The following is a 19,458-nucleotide window of genomic DNA, read 5'->3' as shown; positions in this document are numbered from 1 at the left end:
CCAGAGATGGAGACCGAGAGATCGAAAAAGGGGAGAGAAGTGTCCGAGATGGACCGAGTGAATTTGAGGGCTGGGTGAAAGTTAGAGGCAAAATTGATGAAATTGATGAGCTCAGCATGGGTACAGGAAGCAGCACCAATGTAGTCGTCAACGTATCGAAGGAAAAGTTGGGGAGCAGTACCAGTATAGATTTACAGCATAGACTGTTCCACATAACCCACAAAGAGGCAGGCATAGCTGGGGCCCATGCGAGTGCCCATAGCTACACCCTTGGTATGGAGAAAGTGAGAAGAGCCGAAAAAGAAGTTATTAAGTGTGAGTCCCAGTTCCGCCAACCTGAGGAGTGTGGTGGTGTTGGGGAACTGGTGATGTCTATTGCCCAGAAAATAGCAGAGGGTTTTGAGGCCTTCTGGATGGGGAATTGAAGTGTATAAGGATTGGACATCCATGGTGAAAATGAAGTGGTTGGGACCGGGGAACTGGAGATTATTGAAGAGGTAGCGGGCAATGGATGTATCCTGGATGTAGGTGGGGAGGGACTGAACTATGGGTGACAAAATGGAGTCCAGATAGGCAGATACAAGTTTGGTGGGACAGGAGCAGGCTGAAACTATGGGCCTACCTGGACAATCAGGCTTCTGGATCTTGGAGAGGAGGTAAAAGCGAGCAGTGCGGGGTGTGGGAATTATGAGTTTTTTGGCTGAGGATGGAAGGTCTCCGGAGTTGGTAAGGGCAGTGATGGTACAGGAGACAATGGTTTGATGTTTTTTGGCTGAGGATGGAAGGTCTCCGGAGTTGATAAGAGCAGTGATGGTACGGGAGACAATGGTTTGATGTTTTTTGGCTAAGGATGGAAGGTCTCCGGAGTTGATAAGGGCAGTGATGGTACAGGAGACAATGGTTTGATGTTTTTTGGCTGAGGATGGAAGGTCTCCGGAGTTGATAAGGGCAGTGATGGTACGGGAGACAATGGTTTGATGTTTTTTGGTTGAGTCCTGTTCCAGGGGTAAGTAAGAGGAGGTGCCAGAGAGCTGCCATTTGGCCTCACTGAGGTAGAGGTCCGTCTGCACGACCACTACGGCACCACCTTGGTCTGCGTGTGTGATGGTGAGGTTAGGGTGTGAGTGGAGGGCAGTGCGTTCAGAGGGAGTGAGGTTAGAACAGGAGAGAGGAGAGGTGAAGTTGATGCCTTGGTGACAGTTGGAGATGAAAAGATCGAGTGCAGGTTGAAGGCCCGGAGGGGGTGTTCAGGAGGAGGAGGAGGATTGAAGATGGGAGAAGGGGTCATCAATAGGGGGAGGGGAATCCTTGTTAAAGTAGTAGGCTTGGAGACGTAAGCGACGGAAGAAGAGTTCAGCGTCATGCCGAGCACGGAACTCACTGAGGTGTGGACGGAGGGGGACAAAAATGAGGCCCTTGCTGAGCACAGAATGCTCTGCCTCAGAGAGGGGGAGGTCAGGGGATGGTGAAAACATGACAAGGGTTGGGGCTGGGGTCAGAGGAGGGTAAAGAGTGGGAGGTCTCAGGAGGGAGGCGGGGTTGGGATGTTCAGGGAGAGCGGGCTGAGGGATCAGAGGAATGGAGGGAGATGAGGGGTGGAGGGAGGGTTGGGAGTCGCAGGGAGAATAGGGGGAAGTAGAGGAATAAGACGAGCAGTAGGTCCCAGTGGCAGTAAGAGCGGTCCTGGTCTGGATAGGATCAGGATCTCGGTCCGAGCTGAATCTAGAGCTATGGGTGTCGGAGTCTGTGGCTGCAGGGTGCCAGAACTGAGGTCCAAGTCAGAAGTGAGTGAGTCCATGGTGCGCCAGGGGCTGATGCCCATGTCTGGGAGGCCGTGCTTCCAGTCGGGTTTAGAGTCCGAGGCGGATGGGTCTTCGGCCTGCCGAAGGCCTGAGAAGTCGAAGTCCAAGGGGTCGGGGTCCAGGCTGGAGGCGGACGAGCTTGTGATCCTTCTTGGATGCGAGGAAGGAGAAGAAATGGAGATTGGAGACGTGAATCTGGCGGAGAATGAAGTGTAGGAGAGGCCCATGGCAGACGGAGGTGGCAGGTGGAGAGAGAGACAGGATCTGTAGGTATCTCCGCATGGCGGTGAGCGTGGCTTGGAGAATCCAGCGGAAGCAATGGTCAATAAAATGTAGGTACCAGGGATCCTCGCTGGGCCTGAACTGGGAGGCCTGGAACCGGAGCTGGAATCCCCGCGGTATGAGATGGCGGTGGAGACACGTTTCCAAAAACGAGACGTGGTTGTGGTACCGTGTCTCGGTTAGGACATGATCAAAGAGTCGAAGACAGGCAGTGATCACAGAGGGTGAGCAGTGAGAAAAGGTTTCACTGAACTCCTGTCGAAGAGAAGATTTAAACTTCTTCAGGGTAGTCATACCTCGAAGAGACTTTGCAGCGGAGAAACAAATAGTAAACACAAAGTATACTGCAGATGCTGTGGTCAGATCAACACATACAAACAAGCTGGATGAACTCTGCAGGTCATGCATCTTCTATAAACCCACTGACTCCCATATCTACCTTGATTATACCTCTTCCCACCCTGCCAAATGTAAAAATGCTATTCCCTATTCCCAGTTCCTCCGTCTCCGCTGCACCTGCTCCCAGGAGGAGGCTTCTGTTCCAGGACATCTCAAATGTCCTCCTTCTTTAAGAATCGTGGTTTCCCTTCTGCCGTCATCAATGATGCCCTCACCCGCATCTCCTCCATTTCCCGCACTTAGGCCCTCACCCCATCCTCCCGTCACTACAACAGGGACTGTGTTCCCCTTGTCCTCACCTACCGCCCCACCAGCATGTTATCCTTCGCAACTTCCGCCACCTTCAACAGGACCCCACCACTATCCCTCTCTACCCCTCTCTGCTTTTCGCAGGAATCATTCCCTCCATTACTGCCTGGTTCACACGTCCCTCCCCACAGATCTCCCACCTGGTACTTATCCCTGCAAGCGTAAGTGCTACACCTGTCCCTACACCTCTTCTCTTACCACCATTCAGGGCCCCAAACAGTCCTTCCAGCTGAGGCAACAGTTCACTTGTGAGACTGTTGAGGTCATTTATTGCATCCAGTGGTCCCGGTGCGGCCTCCTCTACATCGGCGAAACCCGACACAGATTGGGGGATCGCTTCATCCAGTACCTCCGCTCTGTCCGCCACAACAGACAGGATCTCCCAGTTGCCACCCACTTCAACTCTGCTTCACATTCCCATTCGGATATGTCCATACATGGCCTCCTCTACTGCCATGATGAGGCCAAACTCAGGTTGGAGGAGCAACACCTCATATACCGTCTGGGTAGTCTCCAGCCCCTTGGTACGAACATCGAATTTTCCAGCTTCCAGTAATACCCTCCGTCTCCCTTCCCCCATTCCACTTTCACTCTGTCTCCTCTTCCAGCTGCCTATCACTTCTCTCATGACTCTGCCTTCTTCTACTACCCTTACGTTCCTTCTTCACCTCTCATGCCTATCCCCTCCCTGCTTCCCCTTCCCCATCTCCTGATCTTACCTCTGATTGGTTTTTCACCTGGAACCTTCCACTCTCCCCCCCACCTTCTTTATAGGCCCCTGTCCCCTCCTTCTTCAGTCCTGACGAAGGGCCTCAGCCCGAAACGTTGACAGCTCATTTCAACGGATGCTGCCCGACCTGCTAAGTTCATCCAGCTTGTTTGTACATGTTGATTTGACCCCAGCTTCTGCAGGGTACTTTGTGTTAGGCTCCTGGGTGACATGGATAAATTCACATCCCAACCCTGAACTGATCCCACAAACTGGAGACTCATTTTACAAATTATATTTTCAATTTAATTTTATTTGTGCAATTTGTCTTCTTTTGCACATTGGTTTTCTGTCAGGCTTTGTTTATGCAGTGTTTTCATAAATTTTAATGCTTCTCTTTATTTTCCTGTAAATGCCTTCAGGAAAATAAATCTCTGGGCAAATACAATTGTGGGCATTTCTAAAATGGCTCTCAAGCACAGAAAGGTAGTAAATGGAACCCTGCAAGGAGGAAGCTTGAATCTACACATCAGCAAGTCTAACATCAGCAGTGAAGGGCATATCAGAATCTATTATTAAGGAAAAGATGACAAGATACTTGGAAAATATTGGACTGAGTCTACATATAAGGGAAATTACACTTGGTGAATCTGTCAGAAAACTTTGCAGTTGCAACTAATAGAAGAGTGGATGTGATGTACTTGCTTTTTGGAAGGGTTTTAATACATTGCCAAACACGATGTTATCAAACAAAATTAGAGCCAAGGGATTGGGGATGATGCCCTAATGTGGGCTGAGGATCAGCTAATGAGCAGAAGACAGACAGTAGGAATAAATATTTCACCTTATGAGTGGTGGGCTGACTATGGGATGCCACAGAAATCATTTCTGGGACTGGGACCCCAGCTGTTCACAAGCTATAACAATGAAGTTAAGGAAGTGTGCTTATGATACTATGATAGTGGCAGAGTGAGCTGATAGGAGAATGCAGAGAGGCTTCAAGGGTATTGATGCACCATCAAGAACTCTCGGAGACTGGAAATGAACGATAGGCTTTTATTAACAGCAAAAGGGACCACGACATCTCAAAGACTGAGGGAGGAGCAGTGCCCCAATCGCCTTTATACAGGGGTCTGCGGGAGGAGCCACAGGTACAGCCAGCAGAGGGGCGTGTCCAAACAGGTATACATAGTTTACCACAGGTATATACACTGTAAGTAAATGGTCCAGATCACAAAAGATTGAATGTAATGCAGGGATATGCGAGGACACTCACTTAGGTAGTAAGTTAAAGTGTGGAGGTTTTTTTAAACACTGAGAACTTGTATGGTGTTGGATTTCAGAAGGATTTGCACTTCCTTCACATGAGACACTGAACATTAACAGTAGGCAAATAGAAACACTAGAGAGGAATTATAACCTGACGTGAGAGACCTGCAATTACTGGAATAACCAGATAGCGGAGGTTCCTTCTGCAGTCCCACTGGCACTTCCCTGAATTACCTTCACCCACTTAAATCAGTCAGCTGGATGTTCCAGGAAAACAGTGAGCTTGGAATTGGCACAAAGTGGTGAGCTATGTTCAGTCATTATCATAATCGTTCAGGAAACTTCATTGCAAAACAAGTCCACACTTACCTATAGCTGCAAACTGAGAGTCAATTCCCAGAGTAAACAACATGAGGAAAAACAAAGCGGACCAGACAGGTGCCCATGGTAATTGCGAAAGGGCCTCTGGGTAGGCGATGAAAACCAGACCGAAGCCTAAACAGAGAACACAATGGAAATGATGGAGTACAAAGACACAGTGAATCCAGCACCTGTAACATTGGTGGTGGCAGACGGGCAGGATTTCCGGCAATCAAATGTAGCTCTATTAATAGTCCTACTTAACATTCATTCATTTTTATTAAAGATGCACATAAATATTCCAAGGAAGCTGATGAGTTCACAGAGACTGTGAAAATCAATCCCCTGGTGGGTTCACAGAGACTGTGAAAATCAATCCCCTGGTGGGTTGTAGGGACTGTGAATATCAATCCCCTGGTGGGTTGTAGGGACTGTGAATATCAATCCCCTGGTGGGTTGTAGGGACTGTGAATATCAATCCCCTGGTGGGTTGTAGGGACTGTGAAAATCAATCCCCTGGTGGGTTGTAGGGACTGTGAAAATCAATCCCCTGGTGGGTTGTAGGGACTGAAAATCAATCCCCTGGTGGGTTGTAGGGACTGTGAAAATCAATCCCCTGGTGGGTTGTAGGGACTGTGAAAATCAATCCCCCGGTGTGAAAATCAATCCCCCGGTGGGTTCACAGGGACTGTGAAAATCAATCCCCTGGTGGGTTGTAGGGACTGTGAAAATCAATCCCCTGGTGGGTTCACAGGGACTGTGAAAATCAATCCCCCGGTGTGAAAATCAATCCCCCGGTGGGTTCACAAGGACTGTGAAAATCAATCCCCTGGTGGGTTGTAGGGACTGAAAATCAATCCCCTGGTGGGTTGTAGGGACTGTGAAAATCAATCCCCCGGTGTGTTCACAGGGACTGTGAAAATCAATCCCCTGGTGGGTTGTAGGGACTGTGAAAATCAATCCCCCGGTGGGTTCACAAGGACTGCGAAAATCAATCCCCTGGTGGGTTGTAGGGACTGTGAAAATCAATCCCCTGGTGGGTTGTAGGGACTGAAAATCAATCCCCTGATGAGTTCACAGGGACTGTGAAAATCAATCCCCCGGTGGGTTCACAAGGACTGTGAAAATCAATCCCCTGGTGGGTTGTAGGGACTGAAAATCAATCCCCTTGTGGGTTGTAGGGACTGTGAATATCAATCCCCTGGTGGGTTCACAGGGACTGAAAATCAATCCCCTTGTGGGTTGTAGGGACTGTGAAAATCAATCCCCTGGTGGGTTGTAGGGACTGTGAAAATCAATCCCCTGGTGGGTTGTAGGGACTGTGAAAATCAATCCCCCGGTGGGTTCACAGAGACTCTGAAAATCAATCACCCGGTGGGTTCACAGGGACTGTGAAAATCAATCCCCCGGTGGGTTGTAGGGACTGTGAAAATCAATCCCCTGGTGGGTTGTAGGGTCTGTGAAAATCAATCCCCTGGTGGGTTGTAGGGACTGTGAAAATCAATCCCCCGGTGGGTTCACAGAGACTGTGAAAATCAATCCCCTGGTGGATTCACAGGGACTGTGAAAATCAATCCCCTGGTGTGAAAATCTGTCCCCTGGTGGGTTGTAGGGACTGTGAAAATCAGTCCCCTGGTGGATTCAGAGAGACTGTGAAAATCAGTCCCCTGGTGGGTTCACAGAGACTGTGAAAATCAATCCCCCGGTGGGTTCACAGGGACTGTGAAAATCAATCCCCCGATGGGTTGTAGGGACTGTGAAAATCAATCCCCTGGTGGGTTGTAGGGTCTGTGAAAATCAATCCCCTGGTGGGTTGTAGGGACTGTGAAAATCAATCCCCTGGTGGGTAGTAGGGACTGTGAAAATCAATCCCCTGGTGGGTTGTAGGGACTGTGAAAATCAATCCCCTGGTGGGTTGTAGGGACTGTGAATATCAATCCCCTGGTGGGTTGTAGGGTCTATGAAAATCAATCCCCTGGTGGGTTGTAGGGACTGTGAAAATCAATCCACTGGTGGGTTCACAAGGACTGTGAAAATCGATCCCCCGGTGGGTTGTAGGGTCTGTGAAAATCAATCCCCTGGTGGGTTGTAGGGACTGTGAAAATCAATCCCCTGGTAGGTTCACAAGGACTGTGAAAATCAATCCCCCGGTGGGTTGTAGGGACTGTGAAAATCAATCCCCTGGTGGGTTGTAGCGTCTGTGAAAATCAATCCCCTGGTGGGTTGTAGGGACTGTGAAAATCAATCCCCTGGTGGGTTGTAGGGACTGTGAAAATCAATCCCCTGGTGGGTTGAAGGGACTGTGAAAATCAATCCCCCGGTGGGTTGTAGGGACTGTGAAAATCAATCCCCTGGTGGGTTGTAGGGACTGTGAAAATCAATCCCCTGGTGGGTTCACAAGGACTGTGAAAATCGATCCCCCGGTGGGTTGTAGGGACTGTGAAAATCAATCCCCTGGTGGGTTGTAGGGACCGTGAAAATCAATCCCCTGGTGGGTTCACAAGGACTGTGAAAATCGATCCCCCGGTGGGTTGTAGGGACTGTGAAAATCAATCCCCTGGTGGGTTCACAAGGACTGTGAAAATCGATCCCCTGGTGGGTTGTAGGGACTGTGAAAATCAATCCCCTGGTGGGTTGTAGGGACTGAAAATCAGTACCCTGGTGGGTTCACAGGGACTGTGAAAATCAATCCCCTGGTGGGTTGTAGGGACTGTGAAAATCAATCCCCTGGTGGGTTGTAGGGACTGAAAATCAATCCCCTGGTGGGTTCACAGGGACTGTGAAAATCAATCCCCTGGTGGGTTGTAGGGACTGTGAAAATCAATCCCCCGGTGGGTTCACAGGGACTGTGAAAATCAATCCCCTGGTGGGTTCACAGAGACTGTGAAAATCAATCCCCTGGTGGGTTCACAAGGACTGTGAAAATCAATCCCCTGGTGGGTTGTAGGGACTGTGAAAATCAATCCCCTGGTGGGTTGTAGGGACTGTGAAAATCAATCCCCTGGTGGGTTCACAAGGACTGTGAAAATCAATCCCCTGGTGGGTTGTAGGGACTGTGAAAATCAATCCCCTGGTGGGTTGTAGGGACTGTGAAAATCAATCCCCTGGTGGGTTGTAGGGACTGTGAAAATCAATCCCCTGGTGAGAAAATCAATCCCCTGGTGGGTTCACAGAGACTGAAAATCAATCACCCGGTGGGTTGTAGGGACTGTGAAAATCAATCCCCTGGTGGGTTGTAGGGACTGAAAATCAATCCCCTGTTGGGTTCACAGGGACTGTGAAAATCAATCCCCTGGTGGGTTGTAGGGACTGTGAAAATCAATCCCCTGGTGGGTTCACAGGGACTGTGAAAATCAATCCCCTGGTGGGTTGTAGGGACTGTGAAAATCAATCCTCCGGTGGGTTCACAAGGACTGTGAAAATCAATCCCCTGGTGGGTTCACAGGGACAGTGAAAATCAATCCCCTGGTGGGTTGTAGGGACTGTGAAAATCAATCCCCTGGTGGGTTCACAGGGACTGTGAAAATCAATCCCCTGGTGGGTTGTAGGGACTGTGAAAATCAATCCCCTGGTGGGTTCACAGGGACTGTGAAAATCAATCCCCTGGTGGGTTGTAGGGACTGAAAATCAATCCCCTGGTGGGTTCACAGGGACTGTGAAAATCAATCCCCTGGAGTGAAAATCAATCCCCTGGTGGGTTCACAGAGACTGAAAATCAATCCCCTGGTGGGTTCACAGAGACTGAAAATCAATCCCCCGGTGTGTTCACAGGGACTGTGAAAATCAATCCCCTGGTGTGAAAATCAGTCCCCTGGTGGGTTCACAGGGACTGTGAAAATCAATCCCCCGGTGGGTTCACAGAGACTGTGAAAATCAATTCCCCGGTGGGTTCACAGAGACTGTGAAAATCAATCCCCTGGTGGGTTCACAGGGACTGTGAAAATCAATCCCCTGGTGTAAAAATCAATCCCCCGGTGGGTTCACAGAGACTGTGAAAATCAATCCCTTGGTGGGTTCACAGGGACTGTGAAAATCAATCCCCTGGTGTGAAAATCAATCCCCCGGTGGGTTCACAGAGACGGTGAAAATCAATCCCCTGGTGGGTTCAGAGGGACTGTGAAAATCAATCCCCTGGTGTGAAAATCAATCCCCCGGTGGGTTCACAGGGACTGTGAAAATCAATCCCCTGGTGGGTTGTAGGGACTGTGAAAATCAATCCCCTGGTGGGTTCACAGAGACTGTGAAAATCAATCCCCTGTTGTGAAAATCAATCCCCCGGTGGGTTCACAGAGACTGTGAAAATCAATCCCCCGGTGGGTTCACAGGGACTGTGAAAATCAATCCCCTGGTGGGTTCACAAGGACTGTGAAAATCAATCCCCTGGTGGGTTGTAGGGACTGTGAAAATCAATCCCCTGGTGGGTTGTAGGGACTGTGAAAATCAATCCCCTGGTGGGTTGTAGGGACTGTGAAAATCAATCCCCTGGTGAGAAAATCAATCCCCTGGTGGGTTCACAGAGACTGAAAATCAATCACCCGGTGGGTTGTAGGGACTGTGAAAATCAATCCCCTGGTGGGTTGTAGGGACTGAAAATCAATCCCCTGTTGGGTTCACAGGGACTGTGAAAATCAATCCCCTGGTGGGTTGTAGGGACTGTGAAAATCAATCCCCTGGTGGGTTCACAGGGACTGTGAAAATCAATCCCCTGGTGGGTTGTAGGGACTGTGAAAATCAATCCTCCGGTGGGTTCACAAGGACTGTGAAAATCAATCCCCTGGTGGGTTCACAGGGACAGTGAAAATCAATCCCCTGGTGGGTTGTAGGGACTGTGAAAATCAATCCCCTGGTGGGTTCACAGGGACTGTGAAAATCAATCCCCTGGTGGGTTGTAGGGACTGTGAAAATCAATCCCCTGGTGGGTTCACAGGGACTGTGAAAATCAATCCCCTGGTGGGTTGTAGGGACTGAAAATCAATCCCCTGGTGGGTTCACAGGGACTGTGAAAATCAATCCCCTGGAGTGAAAATCAATCCCCTGGTGGGTTCACAGAGACTGAAAATCAATCCCCTGGTGGGTTCACAGAGACTGAAAATCAATCCCCCGGTGTGTTCACAGGGACTGTGAAAATCAATCCCCTGGTGTGAAAATCAGTCCCCTGGTGGGTTCACAGGGACTGTGAAAATCAATCCCCCGGTGGGTTCACAGGGACTGTGAAAATCAATCCCCTGGTGTGAAATTCAATCCGCCAGTGGGTTCACAGAGACTGTGAAAATCAATCCCCCGGTGGGTTCACAGAGACTGTGAAAATCAATTCCCCGGTGGGTTCACAGAGACTGTGAAAATCAATCCCCTGGTGGGTTCACAGGGACTGTGAAAATCAATCCCCTGGTGTAAAAATCAATCCCCCGGTGGGTTCACAGAGACTGTGAAAATCAATCCCCCGGTGGGTTCACAGGGACTGTGAAAATCAATCCCCTTGTGTGAAAATCAATCCCCCGGTGGGTTCACAGAGACTGTGAAAATCAATCCCCCGGTGGGTTCACAGGGACTGTGAAAATCAATCCCCTGGTGGGTTGTAGGGACTGTGAAAATCAACCCCCGGTGGGTTCACAGGGACTGTGAAAATCAATCCCCTGGTGTGAAAATCAATCCCCCGGTGGGTTCACAGGGACTGTGAAAATCAATCCCCTGGTGGGTTGTAGGGACTGTGAACATCAATCCCCCGGTGGGTTCACAGGGACTGTGAAAATCAATCCCCTGGTGTGAAAATCAATCCCCCGGTGGGTTCACAGGGACTGTGAAAATCAATCCCCTGGTGGGTTGTAGGGTCTGTGAAAATCAATCCCCTGGTGGGTGGTAGGGACTGTGAAAATCAATCCCCTGGTGGGTTCAGAGGGACTGAATATCAGTCCCTGGTGGGTTGTAGGGACTGTGAAAATCAATCCCTTGGTGGGTTGTAGGGACTGTGAAAATCAATCCCCTGGTGGGTTGTAGGGACTGTGAAAATCAATCCCCTGGTGTGAAAATCAATCCCCTGCTGGGTTGTAGGGACTGTGAAAATCAATCCCCTGGTGGGTTGTAGGGACTGTGAAAATCAATCCCCTGGTGGGTTCACAAGGACTGTGAAAATCAATCCCCTGGTGTGTTGTAGGGACTGTGAAAATCAATCCCCTGGTGGGTTGTAGGGACTGTGAAAATCAATCCCCTGGTGGGTTCACAAGGACTGTGAAAATCAATCCCCCGGTGGGTTCACAAGGACTGTGAAAATCAATCCCCTGGTGGGTTCACAAGGACTGTGAAAATCAATCCCCTGGTGGGTTGTAGGGACTGTGAAAATCAATCCCCTGGTGGGTTGTAGGGACTGTGAAAATCAATCCCCCGGTGGGTTCACAAGGACTGTGAAAATCAATCCCCTGGTGGGTTCACAGAGACTGTGAAAATCAATCCCCCGGTGGGTTCACAGGGACTGTGAAAATCAATCCCCTGGTGTGAAAATCAATCCCCCGGTGGGTTCACAGGGACTGTGAAAATCAACCCCCGGTGGGTTCACAGGGACTGTGAAAATCAATCCCCTGGTGTGAAAATCAATCCCCCGGTGGGTTCACAGGGACTGTGAAAATCAATCCCCTGGTGGGTTGTAGGGACTGTGAAAATCAATCCCCTGGTGGGTTGTAGGGACTGTGAAAATCAATCCCCTGGTGGGTTGTAGGGACTGTGAAAATCAATCCCCTGGTGGGTTCACAGAGACTGAAAATCAATCCCCTGGTGGGTTCACAGAGACTGAAAATCAATCCCCCGGTGGGTTCACAAGGACTGTGAAAATCAATGCCCTGGTGGGTTCACAGAGACTGAAAATCAATCCCCTGGTGGGTTCACAGAGACAGAAAATCAATCCCCTGGTGTGAAAATCAATCCCCTGGTGGGTGGTAGGGACTGTGAAAATCAATCCCCTGGTGGGTTCACAGGGACTGAATATCAGTCCCTGGTGGGTTGTAGGGACTGTGAAAATCAATCCCTTTGTGGGTTGTAGGGACTGTGAAAATCAATCCCCTGGTGGGTTGTAGGGACTGTGAAAATCAATCCCCTGGTGTGAAAATCAATCCCCTGCTGGGTTGTAGGGACTGTGAAAATCAATCCCCTGGTGGGTTGTAGGGACTGTGAAAATCAATCCCCTGGTGGGTTCACAAGGACTGTGAAAATCAATCCCCTGGTGGGTTGTAGGGACTGTGAAAATCAATCCCCTGGTGGGTTGTAGGGACTGTGAAAATCAATCCCCTGGTGGGTTCACAAGGACTGTGAAAATCAATCCCCCGGTGGGTTCACAAGGACTGTGAAAATCAATCCCCTGGTGGGTTCACAAGGACTGTGAAAATCAATCCCATGGTGGGTTGTAGGGACTGTGAAAATCAATCCCCTGGTGGGTTGTAGGGACTGTGAAAATCAATCCCCCGGTGGGTTCACAAGGACTGTGAAAATCAATCCCCTGGTGGGTTCACAGAGACTGTGAAAATCAATCCCCCGGTGGGTTCACAGGGACTGTGAAAATCAATCCCCTGGTGTGAAAATCAATCCCCCGGTGGGTTCACAGGGACTGTGAAAATCAACCCCCGGTGGGTTCACAGGGACTGTGAAAATCAATCCCCTGGTGTGAAAATCAATCCCCCGGTGGGTTCACAGGGACTGTGAAAATCAATCCCCTGGTGGGTTGTAGGGACTGAAAATCAATCCCCTGGTGGGTTGTAGGGACTGTGAAAATCAATCCCCTGGTGGGTTGTAGGGATTCTGATAATCAATCCCCTGGTGGGTTGTAGGGACTGAAAATCAATCCCCTGGTGTGAAAATCAATCCCCTGGTGGGTTGTAGGGACTGAAAATGATTCCCCTGGTGGGTTGTAGGGACTGTGAAAATCAATCCCCTGGTGGGTTCACAGAGACTGTGAAAATCAATCCCCTGGTGGGTTGTAGGGACTGAAAATCAATCCCCTGGTGGGTTGTAGGGACTGTGAAAATCAATCCCCCGGTGGGTTCACAGGGACTGTGAAAATCAATCCCCTGGTGGGTTCACAGAGACTGTGAAAATCAATCCCCTGGTGTGAAAATCAATCCCCTCGTGGGTTCACTGAGACTGAAAATCAATCCCCTGGTGTGTTCACAGAGACTGAAAATCAATCCCCTGGTGGGTTCACAGGGACTGTGAAAATCAATCCCCTGGTGGGTTCACAGAGACTGAAAATCAATCCCCTGGTGGGTTCACAGGGACTGTGAAAATCAATCCCCTGGTGTGAAAATCAATCCCCTGGTGGGTTCACAGAGACTGAAAATCAATCCCCTGGTGGGTTCACTGAGACTGAAAATCAATCCCCCGGTGGGTTCACAGGGACTGTGAAAATCAATCCCCTGGTGTGAAAATCAATCCCCTGGTGGGTTCACAGAGACTGAAAATCAATCCCCTGGTGGGTTCACAGAGACTGAAAATCAATCCCCCGGTGGGTTCACAGGGACTGTGAAAATCAATCCCCCGGTGGGTTCACAGAGACTGTGAAAATCAATCCCCTGGTGAGAAAATCAATCCCCCGGTGGGTTCACAGGGACTGTGAAAATCAATCCCCTGGTGTGAAAATCAATCCCCTGGTGGGTTGTAGGGACTGTGAAAATCAATCCCCTGGTGGGTTCACAGAGACTTAAAATCAATCCCCTGGTGGGTTCACAGATAATGAAAATCAATCCCCTGGTGGGTTCACAGAGACTGAAAATCAATCCCCTGGTGGGTTCACAGGGACTGAAAATCAATCCCCTGGTGGGTTCACAGAGACTGAAAATCAATCCCCTGGTGGTTTGTAGGGACTGTGAAAATCAATCCCCTGGTGGGTTCACAGAGACTGAAAATCAATCCCCTGGTGGGTTCACAGAGACTGAAAATCAATCCCCTGGTGGGTTCACAGAGACTGAAAATCAATCCCCTGGTGGGTTCACTGAGACTGAAAATCAATCCCCTGGTGGGTTCACAGAGACTGAAAATCAGTCCCCTGGTGGGTTCACAGGGACTGTGAAAATCAATCCCCTGGTGGGTTCACAGAGACTGAGAAAATCAATCCCCCGGTGGGTTGTAGGGACTGTGAAAATCAGTCCCCTGGTGTGAAAATCAGTCCCCTGGTGGGTTGTAGGGACTGTGAAAATCAATCCCCTGGTGGGTTGTACGGACTGTGAATATCAATCCCCTGGTGGGTTCACAGAGACTGTGAAAATCAATCCCCTGGTGGGTTGTAGGGACTGTGAAAATCAATCCCCTGGTGGGTTAACAGAGACTGTGAAAATCAATCCCCAGGTGGGTTCACAGGGACTGTGAAAATCAGTCCCCTGGTGTGAAAATCAATCCCCTGGTGGGTTGTAGGGACTGTGAAAATCAATCCCCTGGTGGGTTGTAGGGACTGTGAAAATCAATCACCTGGTGGGTTCACAAGGACTGTGAAAATCAATCCCCTGGTGGGTTGTAGGGACTGTGAAAATCAATCCCCTGGTGGGTTGTAGGGACTGTGAAAATCAATCCCCTGGTGGGTTCACAAGGACTGTGAAAATCAATCCCCCGGTGTGTTCACAAGGACTGTGAAAATCAATCCCCTGGTGGGTTGTAGGGACTGTGAAAATCAATCCCCTGGTGGGTTCACAAGGACTGTGAAAATCAATCCCCCGGTGGGTTCACAATCACTGTGAAAATCAATCCCCTGGTGGGTTCACAAGGACTGTGAAAATCAATCCCCTGGTGGGTTGTAGGGACTGAAAATCAATCCCCTGGTGGGTTCACAGAGACTGTGAAAATCAATCACCCGGTGGGTTCACAGGGACTGTGAATATCAATCCCCTGGTGTGAAAATCAATCCCCCGGTGGGTTCACAGGGACTGTGAAAATCAATCCCCTGGTGTGAAAATCAATCCCCCGGTGGGTTCACAGGGACTGTGAAAATCGATCCCCTGGTGTGAAAATCAATCCCCCGGTGGGTTCACAGGGACTGTGAAAATCGATCCCCTGGTGGGTTGTAGGGACTGAAAATCAATCCCCTGGTGGGTTGTAGGGACTGTGAAAATCAATCCCCTGGTGGGTTGTAGGGACTGTGAAAATCAATCCCCTGGTGGGTTGTAGGGACTGAAAATCAATCCCCTGGTGGGTTCACAGAGACTGTGAAAATCAATCACCCGGTGGGTTCACAGGGACTGTGAATATCAATCCCCTGGTGTGAAAATCAATCCCCCGGTGGGTTCACAGGGACTGTGAAAATCAATCCCCTGGTGTGAAAATCAATCCCCCGGTGGGTTCACAGAGACTGTGAAAATCAATCCCTGGTGGGTTGTAGGGACTGTGAAAATCAATCCCCTGGTGGGTTGTAGGGACTGTGAAAATCAATACCCTGTTGGGTTGTAGGGACTGTGAAAATCAATCCCCTTGTGGGTTCACAGAGACTGTGAAAATCAATCCCCCGGTGGGTTGTAGGGACTCTGAAAATCAGTCCCCTGGTGTGAAAATCAATCCCCTGGTGGGTTGTAGGGACTGTGAAAATCAATCCCCTGGTGGGTTGTAGGGACTGTGAAAATCAATCCCCTGGTGGGTTCACAGAGACTGTGAAAATCAATCCCCTGGTGGGTTGTAGGGACTGTGAACATCAATCCCCTGGTAGGTTGTAGGGACTGTGAATATCAATCCCCTGGTGTGAAAATCAGTCCCCTGGTGTGAAAATCAGTCCCCTGGTGGGTTGTAGGGACTGTGAAAATCAATCCCCTGGTGTGAAAATCAATCCCCTGGTGTGAAAATCAGTCCCCTGGTGGGTTGTAGGGACTGTGAAAATCAATCCCTTGGTGTGAAAATCAGTCCCCTGGTGGGTTCACAGGGACTGTGAAAATCAATCCCCTGGTGTGAAAATTTGTCCCCAGGTGGGTTCACAGAGACTGTGAAAATCAATCCCCTGGTGTGTTGTAGGGACTGTGAAAATCAGTCCCCTGGTGGGTTGTAGGGACTGTGAAAATCAATCCCCTGGTGGGTTGTAGGGACTGTGAAAATCAGTCCCCTGGTGGGTTCACAAGGACTGTGAAAATCAATGCCCTGGTGGGTTGTAGGGACTGTGAAAATCAATCCGCCGGTGGGTTCACAGAGACTGTGAAAATCAATCCCCTGGTGGGTTCACAGGGACTGTGAAAATCAATCCCCTGGTGGGTTGTAGGGTCTGTGAAAATCAATCCCCTGGTGGGTTGTAGGGACTGTGAAAATCAATACCCTGTTGGGCTGTAGGGACTGTGAAAATCAATCCCCTGGTGGGTTCACAGAGACTGTGAAAATCAATCCCCCGGTGGGTTGTAGGGACTGTGAAAATCAGTCCCCTGGTGTGAAAATCAATCCCCTGGTGGGTTGTAGGGACTGTGAAAATCAATCCCCTGGTGGGTTGTAGGGACTGTGAAAATCAATCCCCTGGTGGGTTCACAGAGACTGTGAAAATCAATCCCCTGGTGGGTTGTAGGGACTGTGAACATCAATCCCCTGGTAGGTTGTAAGGACTGTGAATATCAATCCCCTGGTGTGAAAATCAGTCCCCTGGTGTGAAAATCAGTCCCCTGGTGGGTTGTAGGGACTGTGAAAATCAATCCCCTGGTGTGAAAATCAATCCCCTGGTGTGAAAATCAGTCCCCTGGTGGGTTGTAGGGACTGTGAAAATCAATCCCCTGGTGTGAAAATCAGTCCCCTGGTGGGTTCACAGGGACTGTGAAAATCAATCCCCTGGTGTGAAAATTTGTCCCCAGGTGGGTTCACAGAGACTGTGAATATCAATCCCCTGGTGTGAAAATCAGTCCCTTGGTGTGAAAATCAGTCCCCTGGTGGGTTCACAGGGACTGTGAAAATCAATCCCCTGTTGTGAAAATCAATCCCCTGGTGGGTTCACAGAGACTGTGAATATCAATCCCCTGGTGTGAAAATCAGTCCCTTGGTGTGAAAATCAGTCCCCTGGTGGGTTCACAGGGACTGTGAAAATCAATCCCCTGGTGTGAAAATCAGTCCCCTGGTGGGTTGTAGGGACTGTGAAAATCAATCCCCTGGTGGTTCACAGAGACTGTGAAAATCAATCCCCTGGTGGGTTGTAGGGACTGTTAATATCAATCCCCTGGTAGGTTGTAGGGACTGTGAATATCAATCCCCTGGTGTGAAAATCAATCCCCTGGTGGGTTGTAGGGACTGTGAAAATCAATCCCCTGGTGGGTTGTAGGGACTGTGAATATCAATCCCCTGGTGGGTTGTAGGGACTGTGGAAATCAATCCCCTGGTGGGTTCACAGAGACTGTGAAAATCAATCCCCTGGTGGGTTGTAGGGACTGTGAATATCAATCCCCTGGTAGGTTGTAGGGACTGTGAATATCAATCCCCTGGTGTGAAAATCAGTCCCCTGGTGTGAAAATCAGTCCCCTGGTGGGTTGTAGGGACTGTGAAAATCAATCCCCTGGTGTGAAAATCAGTCCCCTGTTGTGAAAATCAGTCCCCTGGTGGGTTCACAGGGACTGTGAAAATCAATCCCCTGGTGTGAAAATCAGTCCCCTGGTGGGTTGTAGGGACTGTGAAAATCAATCCCCTGGTGTGAAAATCAGTCCCCTGGTGTGAAAATCAGTCCCCTGGTGGGTTCACAGGGACTGTGAAAATCAATCCCCTGCTGTGAAAATCAGTCCCCTGGTGGGTTCACAGGGACTGTGAATATCAATCCACTGGTGTGAAAATCAGTCCCCTGGTGTGAAAATCAGTCCCCTGGTGGGTTCACAGGGACTGTGAAAATCAATCCCCTGCTGTGAAAATCAGTCCCCTGGTGGGTTCACAGGGACTGTGAATATCAATCCACTGGTGCGAAAATCAATCCCCTGGTGTGAAAATCAATCCCCTGGTGGGTTCACAGAGACTGTGAATATCAATCCCCTGGTGTGAAAATCAGTCCCCTGGTGGGTTCACAGAGACTGAAAATCAATCCCCTGGTGGCTTCACAGGGACTGTGAAAATCAATCCCCTGGTGTGAAAATCAATCCCCTGGTGGGTTCACAGAGACTGTGAATATCAATCCCCTGGTGGGTTCACAGAGACTGAAAATCAATCCCCCGGTGGGTTCACAGGGACTGTGAAAATCAATCCCCTGGTGTGAAAATCAGTCCCCTGGTGTGTTCACAGGGAGTGTGAAAATCAATCCCCTGGTGTGAAAATCAATCTCCCGGTGGGTTCACAGGGACTGTGAAAATCAATCCGCCGGTGGGTTCACAGAGACTGTGAAAATCAATCCACCGGTGGGTTCACAGGGACTGTGAAAATCAATCCCCTGATGTGAAAATCAATCCGCCGGTGGGTTCACAGAGACTGTGAAAATCAATCCCCCGGTGGGTTCACAGAGACTGTGAAAATCAATCCCCTGGTGGGTTGTAGGGACTGTGAAAATCAGTCCCCTGGTGGGTTGTTGGGACTGTGAAAATCAATCCCCTGGTGGGTTGTAGGGACTGTGAAAATCAATCCCCTGGTGGGTTCACAGGGACTGTGAAAATCAATCCCCCGGTGGGTTCACAGAGACTGTGAAAATCAATCCCCTGGTGGGTTCACAGGGACTGTGAAAATCAATCCCCTGGTGTGAAAATCAATCCCCCGGTGGGTTCACAGAGACTGTGAAAATCAATCCCCTGGTGGGTTCACAGGGAATGTGAAAATCAATCCCCTGGTGTGAAAATCAATCCCCCGGTGGGTTCACAGAGACTGTGAAAATCAATCCCCTGGTGGGTTCACAGGGACTGTGAAAATCAATCCCCTGGTGTGAAAATCAATCCCCCGGTGGGTTCACAGGGACTGTGAAAATCAATCCCCTGGTGGGTTGTAGGGACTGTGAAAATCAATCCCCTGGTGGGTTCACAGAGACTGTGAAAATCAATCCCCTGGTGTGAAAATCAGTCCCCTGGTGGGTTCACAGGGACTGTGAAAATCAATCCCCTGGTGTGAAAATCAATCCCCCGGTGGGTTCACAGGGACTGTGAAAATCAATCCCCTGGTGGGTTGTAGGGACTGTGAAAATCAATCCCCCGGTGGGTTCACAGAGACTGTGAAAATCAATCCCCCGGTGGGTTCTCAGGGACTGTGAAAATCAATCCCCTGGTGTGAAAATCAATCTCCCGGTGGGTTCACAGAGACTGTGAAAATCAATCCCCCGGTGGGTGCACAGGGACTGTGAAAATCAATCCCCTGGTGGGTTCACAGAGACTGAAAATCAATCCCCTGGTGGGTTCACAGAGACTGAAAATCAATCCCCCGGTGGGTTCACAAGGACTGTGAAAA

The 19,458-nt window shown here is 49.7% G+C and overlaps 1 protein-coding gene across 3 annotated transcripts in view; it reads right to left on the bottom strand.

Moving 5' to 3' along the window:
* The window catches only part of LOC132398268 (sodium- and chloride-dependent neutral and basic amino acid transporter B(0+)-like), a 92,552-nt gene that overhangs the window by 9,857 nt on the left and 63,237 nt on the right, over positions 1–19,458 (bottom strand). For all 3 annotated transcript variants that reach the window (XM_059977423.1, XM_059977427.1, XM_059977424.1), the window contains one exon: positions 5,140–5,265. In XM_059977423.1, the coding sequence (XP_059833406.1) occupies positions 5,140–5,265 (126 nt within the window). The remainder of the gene's footprint in view (positions 1–5,139; positions 5,266–19,458) is intronic.

This window comes from Hypanus sabinus, chromosome 8 (assembly GCF_030144855.1).
Source record: "Hypanus sabinus isolate sHypSab1 chromosome 8, sHypSab1.hap1, whole genome shotgun sequence".
Taxonomy (NCBI): Eukaryota; Metazoa; Chordata; class Chondrichthyes; order Myliobatiformes; family Dasyatidae; genus Hypanus; species Hypanus sabinus.
This window is presented reverse-complemented; position numbering and strand designations above follow the sequence as displayed.